Raw genomic sequence first — 21,223 nt, 5'->3', positions numbered from 1 at the left:
CTGACTACTTTCACAAATATTGAGCACATCATGCGATTGTCCCATAGATAAAGTTTCAGTGGTTCTCTATGGCTTATATAGCTCCCTTGCCTGGTTCTACTACCCATCAGCAACCAAACCTTATCTTTGTAGGTCCTCCTTCCTCATTAACTTCATCTTCACTTTGCCTCCCTGCCTTTCCAAAGAAGCAGGCTAAAGGAAAATGCATTTGACACATATTTTATAGAGATAGAACTTGCCATTTATGTGATGATTCAGAAGGTACTACAGGACCTTACGGTACTTATTACTGTAATGTCAATTTGTGAAAGTGGCTATTAATAAAGGTTTCTGGTTGATGGCATTTTGAGATGATAGCTTATTCTGAATTTCTGGTCTTATGTTATCACAGCAGAAGCATAGAACTTGACCTTGAGTTTGATCAAGAATGAGGACTCTGGACTCTGAGACTATTCAGCCTGCGCAGGTGTTGTGTAATCTTCTGCCTAATGCATTCACAACCCTTTAAAACTTCTGGCTTTTGAGGACAGGACTGGGACCAACCCTGTAGTCCAATTGTGCCGTATTAAGCTTTCTCAGTTTGTAGTTTCTCTTTCAAGGGAATGTTTAATTCAGTGCGGTGCAAAATTGGAGTTCTATTCTGTTGGCTATAGAGTACGTAGGTCAAGTGGAATTTTTGGCACTTCATTACATTCCCTGACCCTCACTAAACAAACTTCAAAATATATATATTTGCAACAATTTGAAATAAACACTACACACAAGTGTTGATGGTAGATTTTCTGAAGAACTACCAAATGCATCAAGGCTAAGGAAAACATTCTAATGATTCTTTCAAACATGAATATTTTTAAATTCCTGTTAAACAATCTTCCTATTTAGTCTTCTCAGGCTTTGATGACATGCCACAATTGGCTGTTTATCAAAAACTTAGCAAAAAATGATTAATAAGATATAATCATGTGCACACACTTGTGCATAATTAAACCCAGTTTTAAAATCAGTGCAGGGTGGAATATGGTCACACCATTCAAGAAAGGTTGGCAACCTAGCAAATAACGCTTTTCTTTCCGTTTATAATAAAAAAATCATATGTGAATGCTGCGAAGGTGATACAATAATATGATCTTAAATCTTAGTTTAAAACATCTATTTCTATCTCTGCTGAACTGAGTGAAAGTTCTAACAGAATTGGGAAATTAATTTAGGTATAAGAAACATGATCAGGCATTAATTGTTATTCCTGGGATAGTGTGGCATAAAGGTGGAGGATTCTCATCCTTCTGAGATTTTTAATTGGAAGGATTTTCATCTGTTTTGTTTTTTTCAAAGGAGGATTTAGCTAACTCTACATTTCTTCATTTTATAGCTGTTCGTTCAGTTGGGGAAAAAAGGAATAATTGAGACTGAGTAATGGATATTTCTCAAGATCTCCAAGACTAGGTATTACATAGCAGTATGGGTATGATTTATGACTTTGTCCAGTTAAAGTTACTGGGATAAGCACTCCAGTATTTACTTGTAACCTGAAACCCTTTTCATGGTGTGCCTGGATCCTACGGGAAAAGAATTTACATTTGAGGAATGCTTACCTTGTGCCAGGCATTTTATATGCATTATCTTATTTAATTCTCATAACCACAAGGTATGGCCAATATTATTTAATCCGATTTTATGTGCGTGAGATCATAAGAGGAGTAAGGTATAAAATGAGGATTAGACTCTCTCGCTTTTTCTATTTCCTTAAAACCCAAGATCCTTTCACTAAACCACATGGGTTTCCCATTGGAGCCATTATGTGGAGGTGATAAGAGAGGACATTCTGGCAATAAGGGAAAGTCTGAACTTTGACACAAGTTCTCCTCTGGGGTAAAATAGAAAAGAAACTAATATGATGAGTTAGATTAAAGCATGTTCCCTAATGCAGTAACTGATTAAGCAAGTTATGGACTATCCATACTATGGAATACTATATCAATGTCATCATTAGAGAGAATCACATAAGTCTGTTTAATGAAATGGAAGGCTGTCCATGAGTTGCAAAATATTGCATAACAATATGTGCAAAATGATTAACTTTAACACAATAACAACCATATACACATATGTTTGCATGTGCTTAAACACAGGTCTGGAAGCATATATACAAAAATGTTGGTTACTTCTGCTCAGCAGGCTAAGAGTAACCAGTAGGCAAATTTTACCTCTTAATCTCTATGCACCACTGTTGCTTAAATTTTGTGTGTGTGCAATTATATGTATTAAATTTACAAGTAAAAAGCATGTAATGGATTGGTTGAATAATCTGTAGGAATGACTCAATCCAAGGAATGGATGATTAAGGAGATTTAATCTCACAAAAGCAAAACAGTCCAATCTATTTGACACTCTATCAGGCTTCAACATTACTATACGTATATGGCAAAAGGTAAAACCTCATCACTTGTATTGCACTCTGTCTTGTCTGAAGAAGGTGTTAAAAGAGAGCAAATAAGTATCAGTCATATCAAACTTAACATGTCCAAAATGGAGCTTTCTAGTTTGCTCTTCTTATTCAACCCATCTGTGTAGTATTACCATTTCTTCATGTGCCTAAGCCCAAATCCTAGGAGGCACACTTGCTTTCTCCTTTCTTTTTCCAGCTGTATTCTGACCAGCAGCAGATCCAAGCTGACCTATCACCAATATATCTCTTTAAGGACTCCACATAAGCCATCATTACCTCTTGCCTGGACTCCATGGTTGCCTCCGTACAGGTCTCCTTGCTTCCATTTTACAAATCCATTCTCCACATGGCAGCCAGAGTGATCTTTTATATTCCCTCAATTTAGCACTCCTTATGTATTTTTATTGTATTTATTTATTTTATTATTATTAATTTATTAGAGAGAGAGGTGAAAGACAGAGAGAGAGAGAGAGAGAGAGAGAGCGAGCATGAGCTGGGGGGAGGGCCAGAGGGAGAGAGAGAATCCTAAGCAGACTCCACGCTCAGCACGAAGCCCAACATGGGGCTTGATCACATGACCCTGGAATCATGATCTGATCTGAAATCAAGAGTTGGATGCTCAACAGGCCGAGCCACACAGATGCCCCAGTTTTTCATTGCATTTAGAATACAATCCAAATCTCTCACTGAGGCCCACAAGAACCTATGTGATCTGATACCAGTTGATCTAATGGCTAGGACCTTAACTCCTACCACCATCCTTCTAGTTCATTAAGCTCTAACTATTCTGGCTTGCTTTCTGCTTTTCAAATACATCAAGCTCTGTGGGTCGCTGGGTATTTACACTTGCTTTTTTTTTTTTTTTTTTGCCTTCAATACTCTTCTCTTAACTTTTTACATGGATGGCACCTTGCCAATATGAATCAATGTTTTACAAATGAGGAAACTGAATTTCAGACAGTGTAAGTAACTTATTCGTGGTCATAGCACTTGCTACATGATGAAGCTTTGTTTTGTACTCAGTTCTGAATTATTTCATGCTCTTCCCATTACACTAGATAATGAAGACAGTCCATCCTATGGCTGTGGTTAAGGTGATGACAATAGATGAGCAAGTATCTACTTGCTGAAAAGACCAGGAAAAATAAATTATTTTAAAAGTTCCTTTTATAGGTTCTCCTTCCTACCTTTAGCACATTCTCCAACTTCTTCAGGAAGACTTACACTGGCTAAGGGGAAAATTTGAGATAGATACATTTGGAAGATCTTGTCTGAGAGATGTGAAATTCAATACTGCTATATAAGAAATGAGAATATGATGACCCAATCAGAACCCCTTACAACTTACTTAGTTAGATGTCCAAAGAGAATTTTCATGGTGTCACGATTTGGTAGAGGGAGTTTTTGCACAAGAGACTTTATAGTTTCAATTCTTGTGTTGTAGTCTTGCTTTTCTGAAAAATAAATAAATAAAAGGAAGGTTAGAAAAAAAAAAGAGATTTTATAGGTGCATGAGGGAATTTTCTTAGGAGAACTTTGGAGTAAGATGTAGCAACATAAAGTCTTAATCAGCAACCAAAGAGAATAGGTGTATTCAATGTCCTTATCATGAAGTTTTTTTTTTTTAGTTTGACTGTGCTGTAGATCATAGTAATACCAAGCAGCAACAGCATAGCTTTGACATAATCTTCTTGTTAAGATCAGTTATTGAATCAGTTTTATAAATTCTTTATTGTTTTATAAGACACTGTAGGGTGAATAACGGCTCTCCAAAAATGTTCATGCCCTCATCTCTGAAACCTGTGAATATGTTGCCTTCTATGACAAAAGGGACTTTGCCAATGTGATTCAATTAGGGACTCTGAGATGGGGAGGTTATTTCGGAATTATCTGGGTAGGTCCAGTAAAATCACAAAGGTGGTTAAGAGAAAAGCAGGAGGATCAGAGTCAGAGAAAAAAGATGATGTATCAATGGAAACAGAAAAATAAGTGGCTATTTGATGAAAAGCCATGGGCTAAGGAGCGAAGATAGCCCCTAATAACTGTAAAAGTCAAGGAAAGAGAGTCCCCAGAAGAAGCACAGGTGTGCCAACACCTCGATTTTTCCCAGCGAGACAGATTTCAGACTTCTGACCTTCATGAGTGTAAGATAATATGTTTGTGTTGTCTGAAGCCACTGAGTTGTGATAACTTGTTATAGCAGCAATAGGAAATGAACAGATGAGGACACAAAATGTGATTAAATTACCAATATTTTATTGTTCACTTGATTTTGTGGAAGGGTAAATAATTTTTAAAAATTTCTTCTATGTTATCTTTTCTCTCTAAGAGATTTTTTTTTGCTATAAAATTAAAAAATGCAAACATTAAAAATTGAAGGCATAATACTTAGTCACATATATTTTCAAAAATATAGTAGGTTGTTTAAAACTACATACCGCCTAGATTGCTTTCTTTCATTTTGTTTCTCTTTTCCTTCAAGGGCATGGATGGCATAATAAGAATTGACTTACTTAGCATCTAGGGAATTCATCTTACCATAATTTTAACCAGGACTTTGAACTATGATTACTTATTCAACTTAAATACTTTATGCAAATTGACTTAGGTACCTTTACTTTCTATATTCTGTCTAACTTACAGAGCTCCTGGTGATCCTTAAGAGGTCACTGTTGGAAAAGACGATATAGAAGAATAATATGTAAGGCACACATCCACCCAATATTTATTCTCTTCTTCTTGGCAAGACAATCCATTGTTGAGGGGATGGCTGTATACTCTGCTAAAAGAGTTCCTTTCCCAACCTCCTTGGCAGCTGGAGTGAACATGTGACCACATCAGGCCAATGAGACTTCAGTCAAAGTGATAGATAGAACTTCTGGAGAGGCCATGTGCCAGGAGCTGACTTAGCTTGTTAGCCTTTTTACCTTTCTGCTCCTCAAAATGTAAATGGAATGGTTGTACCATCAAATGACCTTGAGAATTGACTCCACTCAGCTGGTAGAAGTTTCTCTGAATCTGTGAAGGAGTCAAATCAGTCCTGTACAGTCTCTGGGTTTCTTTAACGTAAGAAAATCAGCCAGATTGGACCAAAGGCTTTGAAGATGAGTCTCTGATACTAAAGCCAAACACAATTCCTAATACAAAGTGCTTCTAAAAGCCCAATTCATTATCACCTGTTATGAGGTATATAAACTTTACAGAGTAGGGTAAGAAAGAGTTAGTTCAGAAGCTGGCAGATTTTTCTTTTTTTTTAAATACACTGTTGCAAAAGAAACTTTTAATAAGGAATTATAGGAAAATATCCTGCAAAAGATGGTATTTGGCAACAGTGGAGTGGGGGGCAATCTTCCTAGTAGAACTCTGCTTGGAAACTTTTCTTCTTCCTCCCAAAACCACAAAGGCCTATAAATAATGCCTCCCACAGTTAGAGCTTTCAAAATTGCAGTTATTCTTAGAAGAGTTCCAACATAATATGGATTAAACAACTGCAAATGAAAGAGACAAAGGGGAAGAGAGAGAGAGAGAAATTTAAAAAAATAAAAAAGGAGAGAGAAAGAAAAAGAAAAGCCAGTTTCAACATCATGGAATACAGCAGATATAATCTTTCTGCCGAAAGCGTAGAAAGCCCCCTTGTTGCTCAATGATGGTAAGACAATGTGATGCTACATAGGACCAGCTGGAGGCTGTGGGATATAACTAACTCAGAAAAAATAAGTAAAACAGCTCAATAAAGAGGAGAGTGAAATTTGTGTAGTATGTCCAGGACAGAGCTCTTAGGGATACTTGGATACTTTGTATTTAGTCATCTGAAGCTGATACCACACACCAATGATATATAATTCACATCTAAATACATATATATATATATATATATACATACATCTACTTATACGCACATTTACATATTCACGAGGTGGACACATTCTGCATAGTTGGTATGATGCTAGTAGGTATCATTTACCTGAGGACCTGGTGAACTACTTGGTTCAAGCAATAAAGATGATATTGGGAGAGGAGAGGAAGGAAGAGGAGAGGAAATTTCCAATTTCACTGAAATCTCTCGCCATCATAATAATCAGGTCAGCATCAGAGTCTCCAAAAAAGCGACCAGTTGACATTGGGGACAGAAGGAGCAGTCATAAGTTTGACAGACGATTAGGTGGACGGTGGCCTAAAATGGCTACATCTAACAGCAAACCTCAGCTTTACAGGGAACATATGACTCAGGTTTAAGAAACGTTGGGGGTTGCTTAATCAGAAATATTTACATTTTCAAGGCCACTGCCATGGTGCTTGAGCCGGAATTAAAACTTTAATAAGCTTGTTTAACCATCAGGTAGAAGAACTATGAACTGCCCGAGACAGAGTCAGTTCTCTCTCTTGTGTGTTCCTTTGCACTTAGGACATTCTATTTATACAACATTCCACATGGTGTTTCCATGGCTTGATATGCCTTTTAAGTTCTCCCATTAAGCTGGGAATTTTCCTATAAAGCTGGACAGATTTTATACTGGCACATAGAGGGTTAAATGAATGAAGACAGAATTATCGAACAAATGAAAAACCTGAACATGGATTAGAATACACTGACCTTGGTTTGAATTCTGCAACAGCTTTTTATTATCTGTGTGGTCTTGGACAAGTTTCTCACTTTCTTTGAATAATATCTAAAAGGCTAGTTTTATGGATTAAACAAGATAGTATGCAATGTACCTAGCATAATGACTAGTAAAAAGTACACACTCCACAAATATTCACCCCTTTCTCACCCCTTTATTCACCCACAAATATTCGCCCCTTTTTTGAGGCCCATGCTGTGTCTGGCTCATGTCTTATTTTCAGCAGTAAGCATTCTACCTGGTTGTAGTGGTCATCCAAAGTGCAGTTGCCAGTACTCGAACTGAGTTGCTGCCCGTTGGTGACAATACAATTGCCATGGTAGCCTGACATTTCACAGCACACTAGATACTTTGTGATCAGCAGGGACTGATGATCGGATCGGTGAGCAATTCAGTTACACTTAAGAATCCTTATAAAAGTATATGGTGGTTCCCATATCTGCTTATAAGAAGCATTCTACACGAAGGCTACTTCATAGGAATATTTTCTCTCTCTTTCTCTACGTTCACACATACTTGAGAAATCACACAATTGCATAGTGGTTCATGCATTGTGTGGCTATGTTATATTTAAGTACTCGAGGGGGAAGTGAACAATGGTTCAGAGAGAACTGGAGTATTACTAAGGAAGAGAAATTTGCTTTCCTTACAACATAAGCAGAACAAAATCTTTGAAAAGGTTATAGGAAAGCAGTGGTTTCCCCTTCAAATCAATACCACACCCACTCTTTCATAGCTTGTAGAATCAGGAAATAACGCAAATACTTCTAAGTGGAGGAACATCTAAAAATATAATTGGATACATTAAAATTGAAGTGACACCTTTTCGGATCTGGTTTATTGACGTGTCATATAAGGAATTGGAATCCACATACATAATACAGGACTGGTTAACGAGCTAAGATTCATATACAGCTTACTAAAGATGTGTCACCCGTCTTCATTTGATTCAGTGAGCACTGAAACACAGCATTTTCTATTGATATTCCTCCTTCAGCATATGGTTTCTCGTTATTGTGAAGTATTGAGAGTTTTGAGAAGACTTTGAGATACCTCTGACTTTTTTTTACATTATGACCTAAGGGAAAGGGGAGAACTTCTTCTTTATGGAGAATTAGAGAATCTCTTAGGTAAATTGTGAGACTTCTGCAAAATCTTTCCAGTAACAAGCAACTCCATAATTCTCCACCCTTTCCCTCACATTTGCCCCTAACCTCATTCCCGTATGACTTATTTTTGTATTTACTCTATGCTTTATACTACCTCTGTTTTAGTTTTCTAACCATATCCCAACTGCCTCACCAGTCTCTAAGCTGTGAACGTAACCTCCTCTCTAACTGCACACAAAACCTTTCTGTAGTGCTTCATTGTTGCCACTGTTGGGTGGCAAGAAATGTCTATGTAAAAATACGTATAACTTACATGTCCGTGTTAAAATAGTAAAATAGGAAACGATTTCTTCCTAATGCCTATCCCTCACCCACCTGGCCCCATATTCTCAAACTACATGGAACTCTGTTGTAAATGAACTTCTTGAAAAACAACTCCAGGCTACTTAGAGAAGTAACAGCTTCTACGTGATGTGAAATAGACTTTAATGTTATGATAAGGATGTGGCTTTATAGTTTTGCCCTGATTCATGGTTTTGAGGACACATTTTTAAAAAATATAGTTTATGAGAGTTACATTTACATTTATCTGCATGAAATGTTGCTACTAAAACAAGGACATTTAAAACCAAATGCCTTTTCTGCAAAGAGATAAGATAAAGTTATACAATGATTGAAAGAGTTCTGTGCAGTGCAGAACCCTGGACCTGGTGACCTCTGGACACTTTTCTGGCCTTATCATCCATGCATTTATTATTCTTAAGTTATTTATAGCCACATGTTAAATCATTTTCCAAAATTAAGTCTTCTTTGTTATGTGGGTTCACCCAGAGGAAGAAAAGACCAGATTCTCTCAGCAGCCAATATATTGGTAGTACTACTCATTCTATTTATCTGTAACTCTTAAAGGACAACTGTACCCCTTTGTTTTAAGAAGGTCAGCAATTATCACAGCTGTTCTGCTCCTTAAAGTTATTCTGGAATGTATAATGCATCCTATAAGAAAAAGATGGTAGTCTCTTATACATTAGGGCCATATTTGGAAGAAAGCAATTGAGTTTCTATTCAATTCATAATTTTTTGTATCATGACCATTTCAGAGTTTAGAGACTGCCCTGGCTTATAGGAAGAATGAGTATCATCAGATAACATTTTATGTATTACTGTACCCTACAACTGAATACAAATCTCTGAGGACATGCCTTTTAATTATAAAACTTGAGGTAGTTGCTGAGGAATCATCCAAGTCATGATAACTGCCTGATAAATTTCTTTAAGTAACTTACATTTACTTTAGGGAGAAGCATGTGAGGGCAAATCCAGGACTCACAGATGGATTCAAATAAACATATACTTCAAATTCATGTTATAAAATAACAGAAGCCATATATCATGAAGAAGTCTGAAAGAACTCGGTGAGAATTTTATTCTGCTATATGATTTGGGGAAACATATGATACGTTGTTTGAATTTTTGATGCTTCCCATTCTTCAAAACCCCAAAAAGCCCATACCCTATAGGACTGTTTGTAGAATTAAACATTTCGGTGCACATCAATGCACAGATAATGAGTGCTTATTAAATGTAAGTCCTCTTCCAATGAAAATCTTTCTTTTGAATCATCCTCTCTCTCAGGGTTGGCACATGATTGCTCATAGTTCAAGGCTGTTTCCAAAATCATACAAAGCCATAAATATTAATCTTTAGTACCTTTTCCTAAAAATAGGAACAGCCTATAATATGTGATATCTTTGTAAGTCCTCAGAATCATGCCCATTATCAAAGAGTGTTTGGTCATAATTCATAAGTAGATACATTGTATCATAAATAGAAGTGTCATTATATCATAAACTAGGAATAACCATGGCTTCAGGCTAACCTGTGGTTGGCAATTGCAATTTTTTAAGATTCTAACCACCCCACTAGCCATCTCCCTCTGAACCAGAAAAGCCTTGTTTTGTATTTAATTAAAAGGAAGGCACATTCTCAATGCCTGCAGATACCTGGTAAGTTTGACTCTGGGTGATGATAATCTATGTCAGAAAAGTTCAACTTGAGAACGGACGTATGTAACTTGCAGGGCACGAAAGATGCACCAGGAACTGAATACTGGCCTCAGGTAAGACCTCTGTCTCTCTCTCATGCGAATTGCCTGAGAATTAGAATGAATCACCGCCCTGGCACACTTGTATGCCTAGTTTCTCCTTCCAAGAGATGTTAATATTTTGTCTGATTTTTGAATAAAGAAGGCTTTAAGGAATAATTTTAAAGATGAAATAACTCTTCATAGCTAATAAATGTCAGTAGTGAAAATACTATGGCTAACTGATTGCCAGAAGTCCATGGATTCCTTAACCTGCGAGGAAAGCTTCAGCATGGTGGCTACTTTAGTATCATTTCCAGAGGCCATTTCTGGTTATTGTGCAGGAGGAGGCTGGCCTTTAGGAGCAAACCTAACCTTGTCAAGTGCAACCTTGATCTCTCTCCGTCTCTACTCTTATTCTCTGGCAATGAAGAATTAGAAAATTAAAGAAGTTAATTAGAAAGTTGAAAGAAAAAAACCTAGTTCTTAAATAATTTTTTTAGAGTGTTAAACATAGACATGTGTACATGGTTGAAGAAAAAAATATTAATTAAGTGCTACGTGCAAACCTGTGGCAGCTACAGAGTCGATTCTTGTCTTCTGTCATTTGACAACCCTGGGGGGCAGATGTAATACACAATATGACATTAGAGATATTTAAATTTAAGACATATCATAATGTCAGGATCAGTGAAGTTTACATGTTTCTTCTGACTGAAGGGGCCCTCTAAATTGATTGTTAAACTCATATTGTTTCTGAAGTGTTAGTTCCTTATACCAAAAAATTCAAAATAATTGAGATATGTACCTGACACTAAATCAACAAATGTAAAATTTTATTTAATTATTTTCGGAAGGACTTAGAATTATTATTCTTAACTTCTTTATACATTCCCCCAAATACATTCAGGCAAGTAATTAAATCACTTTTACTTTTTCATGGAACTATACCCATGTTATTCTAGGCACATCAGGTGCATTGACCTTACATTGAGGGCAAATTTGGAAAAAGTATTCAAGTTTTAATAGTACCTTAAAAATTTTTAATGTTCATTTATTTTTTGAGGGAAAGAGAGAGAGAGAGAGAGAGAGAGAGAGAGAGACAGAGCGCAAGCGGGGAAGGGGCAGAGAGAGAGGGAGACACAGAATCCAAAGCAGGCTCCAGGCTCTGAGCTGTCAGCACAGAGCCTGATGGGGGGCTCAAACCCATGAACCGGGAGATCATGACCTGAGCTGAAGTTAGAAGCTTAACCAACTGAGCCACCCAGGCACCCCAGTAGTAACTTTTAATAAAGGGTATTATTGCTTTGGTGCAACTAGTTGTAGGATGAAGCGTTTCCTAAAATTCACCAACCTAAACCTGTCTCTCAAACACCACTTCCTGAATTTTGCAGCAACACCCCTCTTTGTGTGAATTGAAGAGGAAAGCAATGGCTGACACCCCAGTAGCGAACTTTACAGGAAAAAGTGTGATTGTATTGTCCTCCCTAGAATTTCTTGTTTTCAAAGTAATTTTGGAGGTGTCATGGTGGCCAAGTATATTTCTGTAACTTACAAATGATACTAATTCATCCTCAGGCGATAGTCTGTGCTGAGAAAATAAAGCTCGCTAGTTTATTTCTTTGAAATTCAGTTCTCCTGTGAGAATTTTCTTTAAACTATACTTATTCAAGCATATCTGCTTTTACAAGCTTAAAACATACACACACACACACACACACACACACACACACACACACACACGAGTTACCGTTTTGAGTCATTTGACATCTAATCATAAACCAGTAATTTTTTTCAAGTTATTCAAGTGGCTATTTATATTAAGCATTATCTTTGTACATTTTCATGAGAGTAGAAATCTTACAAATACTTTTCTAGATTTGAAGTTTTTAATATGTGTCTACCTCTTTCCACTGGTAGGTGAATTAAACTATTTCTAGGGGATTTAAAAATCTCACTTAAAAACAACTAGGACTTGTCACACAATTAAGAAAAATGTGAACTAAAAAAATATCTTCCCCGTCTTTTAGGTTAAACATAAATTTCTTTTAAAAAAGCATATTAAACTTATCCATAACTATTCATTTTGAGCAAAAGACCTCTGAAGAGGAGTTAGTGCTTGGTAGGTGAACTGTTTTTCCAGCCAATCCATTTGACATGGCCACACAGTGACACTGAGAACAGAGGAGAGTTAATAGCACAAGCATCACAATCCTTTAAGAAAGGGGGAATAAAATAATTTTATGATTCAGCTTTATTTTTTAATTGTGAGACTTATTGTAAAAGAAGAAAAACAGGCAACATGTGGTAACTTTAGTCAGCATTTCTGAACTGGGAATGATAAACACCTCTGCCTGGCTCTGGCATTTATCAGGACTGAGATATTATTACCACATAGAGTCACAGCATGGTTACTGTTATCATCGGAAAAAAGAGCCAGCTAATCTTAATGGTTTGTAAAGCCGTTACCTGCACTGGTCTGACATTTATCATGATCATTTTACCACATGGGTCCTACATAGCAAAGGTCTTTTATCTGGAAGGGACATCACTATGAATTATTATTTGCAGCTAGGTAGAAAATTGTATGTTGTAGATACCTTTTCTCATTATAAATCACATAGTCACATTTCACCATTTCCCCCAGAAAGCTGCTGAGCCCAGGTTTTTTGCCACAGCTTGCTTTCCTCTCCATCTCTCTCTCTCTCTTTATAGTTTCTTGAAAATATTAGCCATTTTTTTCATTAATACCTTTAATATAATTTTTGAAGAACTATGTAGACAGTAGGTGAACATATGGAGATACTTTTATTATAGTTAGGGGACTTTCCTTCACATTCTGGGAAGGGACTGGCCAGTACTTTTAGAAATTGAAGTTGATAAACGGTCTACTTTTGCTGTTGTTGTTGTTGTTGTTGTTATTGTTGTTGTTGTTGTTGTTGTTTTAAATGCTTATTCTCCTTTCTGTCTTGGTGGGCAGACTTTTTCTGTTCCTGACCTTGCCAATAGAGTATTTACCAGTAGATCAAACAAAATTTCCGATGCTTGATTTGAAATCCTCAAAACACTAATGCCATCTCTTGCTTGAAATCCTTAGCTTGGAAATGTGTTCTCAGGGGGAGAAAATAATACTTTTATTTTGCCAGATTGTGAGTCTGTTCAGATTTTGTTTTAGCACGTTACAATGGGGTAGAAGTTTCCGCCAACAAATTTGTTTAAAAAGATGCTTAGGTTCTATCCTTATCTATGTCCTAATCATATAAATTAACATATTATATAGAAGAAATGAGGATATTAAAAGGTACCATGTTTTAGAACCATGAGACCAAGTCAGTAAAGTGAAATGCATTAATTTGACAATGGAAAATTGCAGTGAAGAGCCCAAGTTGTTTACCATGGGGAAGAAATGAACAAATCCTCTCTTTCAAAAAGATTGAGACAACTAATCTTCTGAAAGAGATATTTATATATTTCCTTCTTTCTCAAGTGTTCCATTAGGAATAAACAAGCCAGAAATTCTGCACTTTTATAATGAAGAGGGAGGAGAACTCCTTGCCATTTTTGCATTTAGGAAGAAATGTGCAAGAAGAATGTGACAATTTAAGCAAATCAAGATTGTTTCAAATGGATCACAAACGGGACTTTGTGGGATATTTTATACTAGCATGTGAAGCAAACAGTAAATTTGAAAGGAGGATTTTCTCAATGGTCTAGTTCTGATGTGTTTTCCCATTTCTTTGTGTGTTTAAAAGAGGCTTGGATGTGGTGTTTTAATATTGCTTCGGCTCTTTTGCAAATGAGTTCTGGAGAAATATTCGCACATGAAGGAAAGCCGATGTGCTGTAATGCTGACAGCAGCTGGGGGGATATGAATGAAGAAACCAGATTCCCAAGGCTGAATTTAGCAAAAAATAAACACCTATCATTCCATTAAAAAAATTACCATTTTAAATGTTTATGGGCATCAATAGCAGACCACTCTCCCTTTGATAAAACCAATATATATGTATATATATATATATTTTTCCCCCCCTCAAATAACTCCATTCCTTAAGGGGTGTGATAGAAACTTTAACCTGATGTGCAATATTTTGCAGTGAAGCGCATTCGTTTGCTGCCCTTGTTACATTTGGTTACACATTAATTTTTATATTATTCTGCATTTCTTCCAAAGGAAACAGTTTCTGTTTCAGGAACCTGCCAGACATGCTCGCATAAATTTGGGTGTGGCGCAGGAGGGGGTGGTTGGAGGAGGTCATTTGTGAAATTAACCTGTCCTTTTACTGCTTAAGATGAGTTGCTCACACTTTGGTTCAGTCTTCTAAGATTTCATTGGAAAGCAGTGGTCCAGTATACCAACACACTGCCTTACCAATCAGAAAAAGGCTACACTGATTTCAAACAAACAAACAAACAAACAAACAAACAACAAACAAGCTTTTTTATTCTTCTATTTCAGAATGACTCTTTTGTTCTAGTTTAACATTTTCCTGCCATTATTGCCTCCCCCCCCCCCCCCCCTGCAAAACACTGCAACCTGGGAGTGCTTCCAATAATTAGCCAGGGGCTTTGCTGCTTGGATTTTTCTCCTTTTCTGGGGAACTGGGTGAATCGTTGAGTGCTAATGAATGTCGGAGACTTCTAGCAGTGGTTCGAGCCAGGCACAGCGCGGGCAGACGCTTTCAGCTTCCCACTGTGCCGCAGTGCAAGCCTCCCCGCTGGTATGTTTACCATAGTTTTAATGTCTGCGAAAAATTCCTGATGCAACCGAATTATGTGGTGCCCTCTTGTTTGTCTAACCCCACCCCCACGCCCTCCACCCCCAATTTGGCAGATTCCTTTTGCCCCTGCCTATTGCAGAAAGCTCCTTCTCAACTTTGTGGCCATCTTACCACTCCAATTCTTGCCATGAGAGCCCAGCTGCTCTGGAGGACCAGACACGGTCAATCTAGAAGTTTCCGGAGGATTACACACACACCACTCTACTTATGACACCTAATAACAGACATCCTCCCTTCCACTGCATTTGAATTTCATCGGAGGTAATGTTAGAGCAACAAAATTAATCATCGGTATTGACAAAACTAGCTTAAAAACATAAACGTGCTTGGTGAAATACACTGTGCCTTTAAAGAAATCTATTGAAAGACCTCAGACAATCACTGCAAACTAAATAATGTGCTCTAAGACGAAAACAACCAATCTGTGATTTGACTTGATTTATTCTTTGTCCTTTTCTTAAAAATGGTTATCTCAAAGAAAATGACCATTCCATTATATTGTAAATTGATGAATTCACCAAGTGTGATGCACAGTGAAGTTTTTAATGAATATTCATACAACTCTTTCAATTCATTAACAGGACTTAAGACAATGAGGACTTAAGACTCATTCCCATTTAGACAGTAGAGGGAAAGTGGAATTAATAGCATAAACAGCCCTCGGAAAGTTTAACTTTAATGTATCAAACTCCAGGTGCCAGAGTTTGAGGAAAATAACCAATAATAGCCATTTTTTACATATTTGATGGGACTGATTATGCAATGTGCAACTCTAAATGGCTTATAGCACATTGTAGCATGGTTCCATCCCATTGGCTACAGTAGGGTGCAGGCAGATGGATGACAGTGACAGGGAGAGAAGTGCTTTTGCTTAGCCGTGCGTTAAGATGCCATCCAGAAGCTCTGTGCACTGCAGACACTTCATTAGGATGCCAGGATAATGGTAAACTACCACTCAGAGTGACACCCCATTTCCTGCTTACTGAGCGCTCCAACCTCGGCAGATGTCAACAATCTCACAGTGCTACAGAGCAGACCTAACTTTCCAGCCACTTTGACTCCAATTTTTTCCTCCTAACAGTGCCATACATTATGTGCAATATGTAACGGCAAACACCTCACCAAAAACAAAATCTGCCCAGTTCGTTATGACTGGAGTGAGTGCTTAATTTTTTGCCTTTGAAAAGATGAGGTACAGCGATTTGGGTAAGAGAATACATCCAGTCACTAACCTAACCTCAAAATTTCTTGCTATGATTTCCATTTGCTAATCAGTTCAAAGTGTTAATTGTGTGGTGAACTCTGATTAATAGTAGTTAAACTCTGATCACAGGGGATATGACTGTTTCTTTTAATTAATGTCCATTCCAAAGGTAAGAGATGGTGGAATTCCTTTGTTAAAGATTTTAAACTCCGTTTCGGTGTGGTTCTTAGTTGTCTGCCAAGAAAAGGCTGACTTGAGCATCTGGATGATATTTCCTCTGCAAATGTATAACTTGAGGCCATTCGCACACCACCTTACCAGCAATTCAAGCCAATAGCAACTTTTTTTTTCCTATAGTGTAAAGTCCAAAATTCTCTTTATGAAGAACGAAGGTGTAATTTAGATAATGAAAAGAAAAATTCCCCAGATGGAAAAATAATACTTTGAAATCTATCATGACGATACATGATTGATTTACATTTTGTCATTCTAAGCATCTTCTTAGAAGTTCAAAGGGCCTTGCAAATGGCAGGACTAAAAATAAATATCCTCCTCTGAGGCCTGTTTCCATTTCCAGGTAAAGACGCAAATGTAAAGGAGAAGTCATAGGCAGAGGTCACACTCCAAAGGAGAATTTGAATGCAAACTTTCAATGTGATATCCTGTAAAAAGAGGTGATGCAAATCTTGACTTTTGGTTTAAAGTGGCATCTGGTTGGCAACACCTAACCACCTCTTGGAACCTGTCACTAACTCTGCTTGAACACAAAGAAAACAGACTAGAGTTCCTAAAATAAACAGGAGCTGCCAATCAACATGGTGTCAAGGAACTAAGGATAATTTCCTTGAAGACAGATTGAATTTAATTGGAAAATGCCAGGTGGTGGGACCACCTGAGCTATGGAGCTATTGAACCAGAGAGCTTGACTTTCTGGAAACAGATACGTCCTTCTCTTTCTTCAACTGTCTGGTCTCAAAATCAGTTTCGAGGTCTACGCCAACCTGAAACACTGGGCAGCACTCTCCATTCTACAGAGCTAATCCCGTTGAGTAGTGTGACTGTTTTCTCTATTTCCTTTCTCACCAGTCCTCTCCCATTCTAACTATAGACCAGGACTCCTTTTTCACCTGTAATAATTTGGAGATAGTGGTTTTCATAAAATAACTGAGGAGTCTGAGAGTGGCAGGCAGGAAGGATGCTCTGATCATGGCACAGATTACAATAGACACTGTCATCCCATATGTAAAATGTAGGAGGGATGGAGACTGGTAAAAATTCTGTTAGGAATAAATTCTTTGAATTCTAATGTTTTATTTATGTATTTCATCTTTGAGAGTTGAGTGAGTTAAGGAATATAGTGGGAGAGGATATTCGATATCGAGGTGGTGGGCCATAAGACACTAAATATGCTAGGTAAGAATTCATATAAGAGCTATGGTTATCAATTTGTCATTTGGGCATAGCTCCAAGACAAGGATTTGACTCAAAATGAGGCAGCGGGTAAAAGGCAATATGTGTATTTGGTTACATTTTCACCTTTTGAGATGACTAAACACAACAAAATTTACCACAGTGCATGACTTTTAAAAACACTCATTTCAGATAAGAGAACAATGCTCAGAAGCGCAGAACTTTCACAATGACCATGAGACAAATAGGAAACTATTCAGCACCTTCAATAGAATTTGAAACATCAAAGATTCGAATAAAAAGGAGCAGCAGGCCTCCATAAGGAGAGAGTAGGGTAAGATGGAAAGATGAATAGGGTGGATAGGATAAGAGGGCAAGGAGATAGTGAGGAGAAAGACAGTGGGAAAACTAAGAATGCAAAGTACTTCTTTTTCAACTGCCAAAAATTCCATTCAGTGATATGGATGCCAAACTAGAGAAGCTTCCCCAGAATTTGGAAATGAAAAAAATGATAGGAAAAAGACATGTTGGAAGTCAGAGAATTGAGAGACTATGATTTGTAAGTATCCTTTAGGGAGAAACCTGTATTGAAAGCTATACAATAATCAAGGCAAAATTAAAGCAAAATTCTGAGAATAAACAACAACAACAACAACAACAACAACACTATCTGAATATTTAAAATGATGGCCGGATTCTAAGAAAACTCGACTGAGTAAAGACGCTACCTAGACGTATTTTGGCAAAGCTTTGAAGTGATAAAGATCAAGGATAATCCTACAAGTATTCAAACAAAAAGAAGACAAAGTAAGCTCCCTCAGACTTTCCTAAGACTGATTTCCCTAAATTCTAAAGTAAAACAAAGCAGTATCTACTGTTTATAGGGTGAAAATTGTGGCCCCAAAACTCTCGTGTTATCTTTTGCATGTTAAAACAACAGAAAGACATTCTCATTCATGCAGAGATTTATAATAGCACTGTTTTCTTGAAAAGTTTACTGGAAGGTTTATGTAAGCCTACCAAGTGATGAATCAAAATTTGTAACTCAAAAATAGAGACATTATAAACAAAACTAAGTATCTATTTAGTTTGGACCCAAAACTCAGAAGGCACTATTGGATTATTTCTCTTTGGCTTCTGTTTCATTCTCAGACCAAGAGTGGTCTTCTCTTCACAGTTCAGGTGAAAGCTCTGGGGACATATGATGACCATTTAAAATGGTGACTGGTGCTAGTCAGTCCTGGCATTTGCTGGCAAACACCCTTATTGGAACATCGCACTGGAGAGTTACTAAACAAGACCTCTCTTCCCCTTTTAATAATCAAAGCCTCAGAGAACAGCAGAATGTTTACTCCCATTGCTAAGACTCTTTGGTAAACATGCTTTGTATCTATAATAATTGTGTTGAAAAAACTGAGTCTGGGGACAGTTGAAGTGATAAAGACTGACAAATCAAGTAGTAATAGGGATTGTATATGAATTTTCCTATGTGACATACTTTTTTTTAAAGAATCTAAGTAGGCTAGGGAAAAAATGTCAAGCAAACAGGTCAAAAAGAAATATCCCCAGAATATGGTGATGAAATTTAGAGTGTTTTTAATTTTCTTCTTTTTACTTTTCTGTTCAAGTTAGCCTCAATAAATATTTATTACTTTTATAATCTGTTACAAGAGACAATTTAAAATAAGCTTGTATAATTGCTTAGATACCACATAATTATGTGTCTTTACTAAATAGTTTATTGAAAAGCCTAGTAGAAAACATACCAAAATATTAACCAGAAGTTCTCTTTGAAGAGCAGTATGGATGATTTTCTTTCATTTTTAAAATTCGTTTTCCAAATTTCCTGTAATGAGTATGTGCTATCTTGATAATAAAGATAATTCTCCACGTTTGGTACACGTGATAACCTTCAGTTGCTCTATGACACAGGAAAACATGCTATTTTCACAGATGAAACCATTTCTAGGAAAATAACGTACTAGACTTTCTTTTAGGTATTTCTGTTGCAGTTACTTTCTTGTTTCGTGAATATATTCCAGAATCAAGAAAGCAAAGTCAAAATTTGACACTTTCTTCTCATGGCTGAAAATATTGGGCTAAGGGTGACTGCAGGGGGAACACAGAAGATAGAAAGTGCCACAGTGCACAGTACTATATATTTGCAACCTGAAGAAAGGCAGCTGATCCCGCAGGGCCTTGTATGTAAATATATTTTAGTTCCATGTTCTAATTTCTGTTTCTTCCTCAAACAAATCTTTTCTTAGAGTATTATATTGCTTATTGGACTGAACTTCTGAAGAGTGGAAACTAAAACTTATAGCACTAGTTCAAGGATGAGATTTCATGGTAGTATTTTGAAGTTAAAAAATAAGCTGATATTCATTTTGTGCTGAAATACACCTATCCCTTTAAGCCACACCCATTTCTCTTCTCTTTTGGAAACTATATTCAAAGACTTTCTCTGCTTATAAAATCAAAGAATGAGGAAGTCTCCAGCTAATTTATATCCTTAAACTTTACTCCTGTCCCAATTTTTCTGTACATATTAGATTCCCAGTTAATATCTGGTTGATTGAATTGACTCACTTCTTTAGGTCACTTTACATGCATAGTGACAAATTATTGTTCATAGTTAGCCTCAATAGTCAGGGCCTAATTCTTACAAGTAGAAACACAACCAAAAGTTAAATATTCAGAATGTGTAAGTTGCTGGGCAAATAAAAATTAATTTTTTTTGGTTTAAATTTTATTCAGAATTAGTGTTCAGTTTGTCAGGACCACTAATCTGCAATGGGTAGGAAGCCAGTGTATCTGTAATATTTAAGAGGGCCCCCTGATGGTTAATCTTAGAAATGTCTTCTGATTCCTTTCTGTCCTCCAGCTGACCAGACATATTTATGCAGGTGTAATTGGCCATGTGACTTGAAGTGAGTTGAGATGGGTGCAATGTCCACCCATATTTGATTCGTATCACTTCAAAATGAAGTATTTTCAAAAGCAATCATTTAGTTTAAGGGAAATAAAAAGGCAATCTCCAACAAATAGCTAGAAATGTAAGAATATGGAGAATGTTTTAAACAAAATTAGACTAAAAAGTAAATGTACACACATTACAATGACATTCCTTAAAGAGGTTGGAAGTGATTGCTCTAGTAAGGGACTAGTGTTTTGCAAAGGCCGTTCTGTTCTTTTAAAACAAGTTTTTGGCTGAATTTTAAAAAAGAATAAAGTTATTTTCTCATATAAGCAAGCAGTGGGCCTTTTCACTGGCAGACATATTCTAGGATTTTAGAAATAAAAAAGAAAATAATAATAAAGGATGCAAATGATATTCTTCCCCAGCTAACGTATTTTTTTTTTCAAAAAAAGTAAACATCAGCTCCTCAAGGGAGATTTCGATTTGAAGACTGTTTATTATATCATTTGAATAGGACTAGACCTGGCCTTTTGACTTTGAACCACTACCAAATTTCAGGCTGTGAGGAAATTGTTCTACATTTCCTGACAAATTGAGTTAAGCAGACATTAAGTGGGCTTTAAGAAAACAAATGGCCATCTTTATCAC

At 36.8% G+C, this 21,223-nt stretch overlaps 1 protein-coding gene across 2 annotated transcripts in view; it reads right to left on the bottom strand.

Moving 5' to 3' along the window:
• Positions 1–21,223, bottom strand: part of ARHGAP15 (Rho GTPase activating protein 15) — a 611,397-nt gene that overhangs the window by 58,381 nt on the left and 531,793 nt on the right. For both annotated transcript variants that reach the window (XM_042994393.1, XM_007086400.3), the window contains one exon: positions 3,795–3,900. In XM_042994393.1, coding sequence (XP_042850327.1) covers positions 3,795–3,900 — 106 coding nt within the window. The remainder of the gene's footprint in view (positions 1–3,794; positions 3,901–21,223) is intronic.

Source organism: Panthera tigris, chromosome C1 (assembly GCF_018350195.1).
Source record: "Panthera tigris isolate Pti1 chromosome C1, P.tigris_Pti1_mat1.1, whole genome shotgun sequence".
Classification (NCBI taxonomy): domain Eukaryota; kingdom Metazoa; phylum Chordata; class Mammalia; order Carnivora; family Felidae; genus Panthera; species Panthera tigris.
The sequence above is the reverse complement of the archived record's forward strand: the minus strand, read 5'-3'. Positions and strand labels throughout refer to the sequence as shown.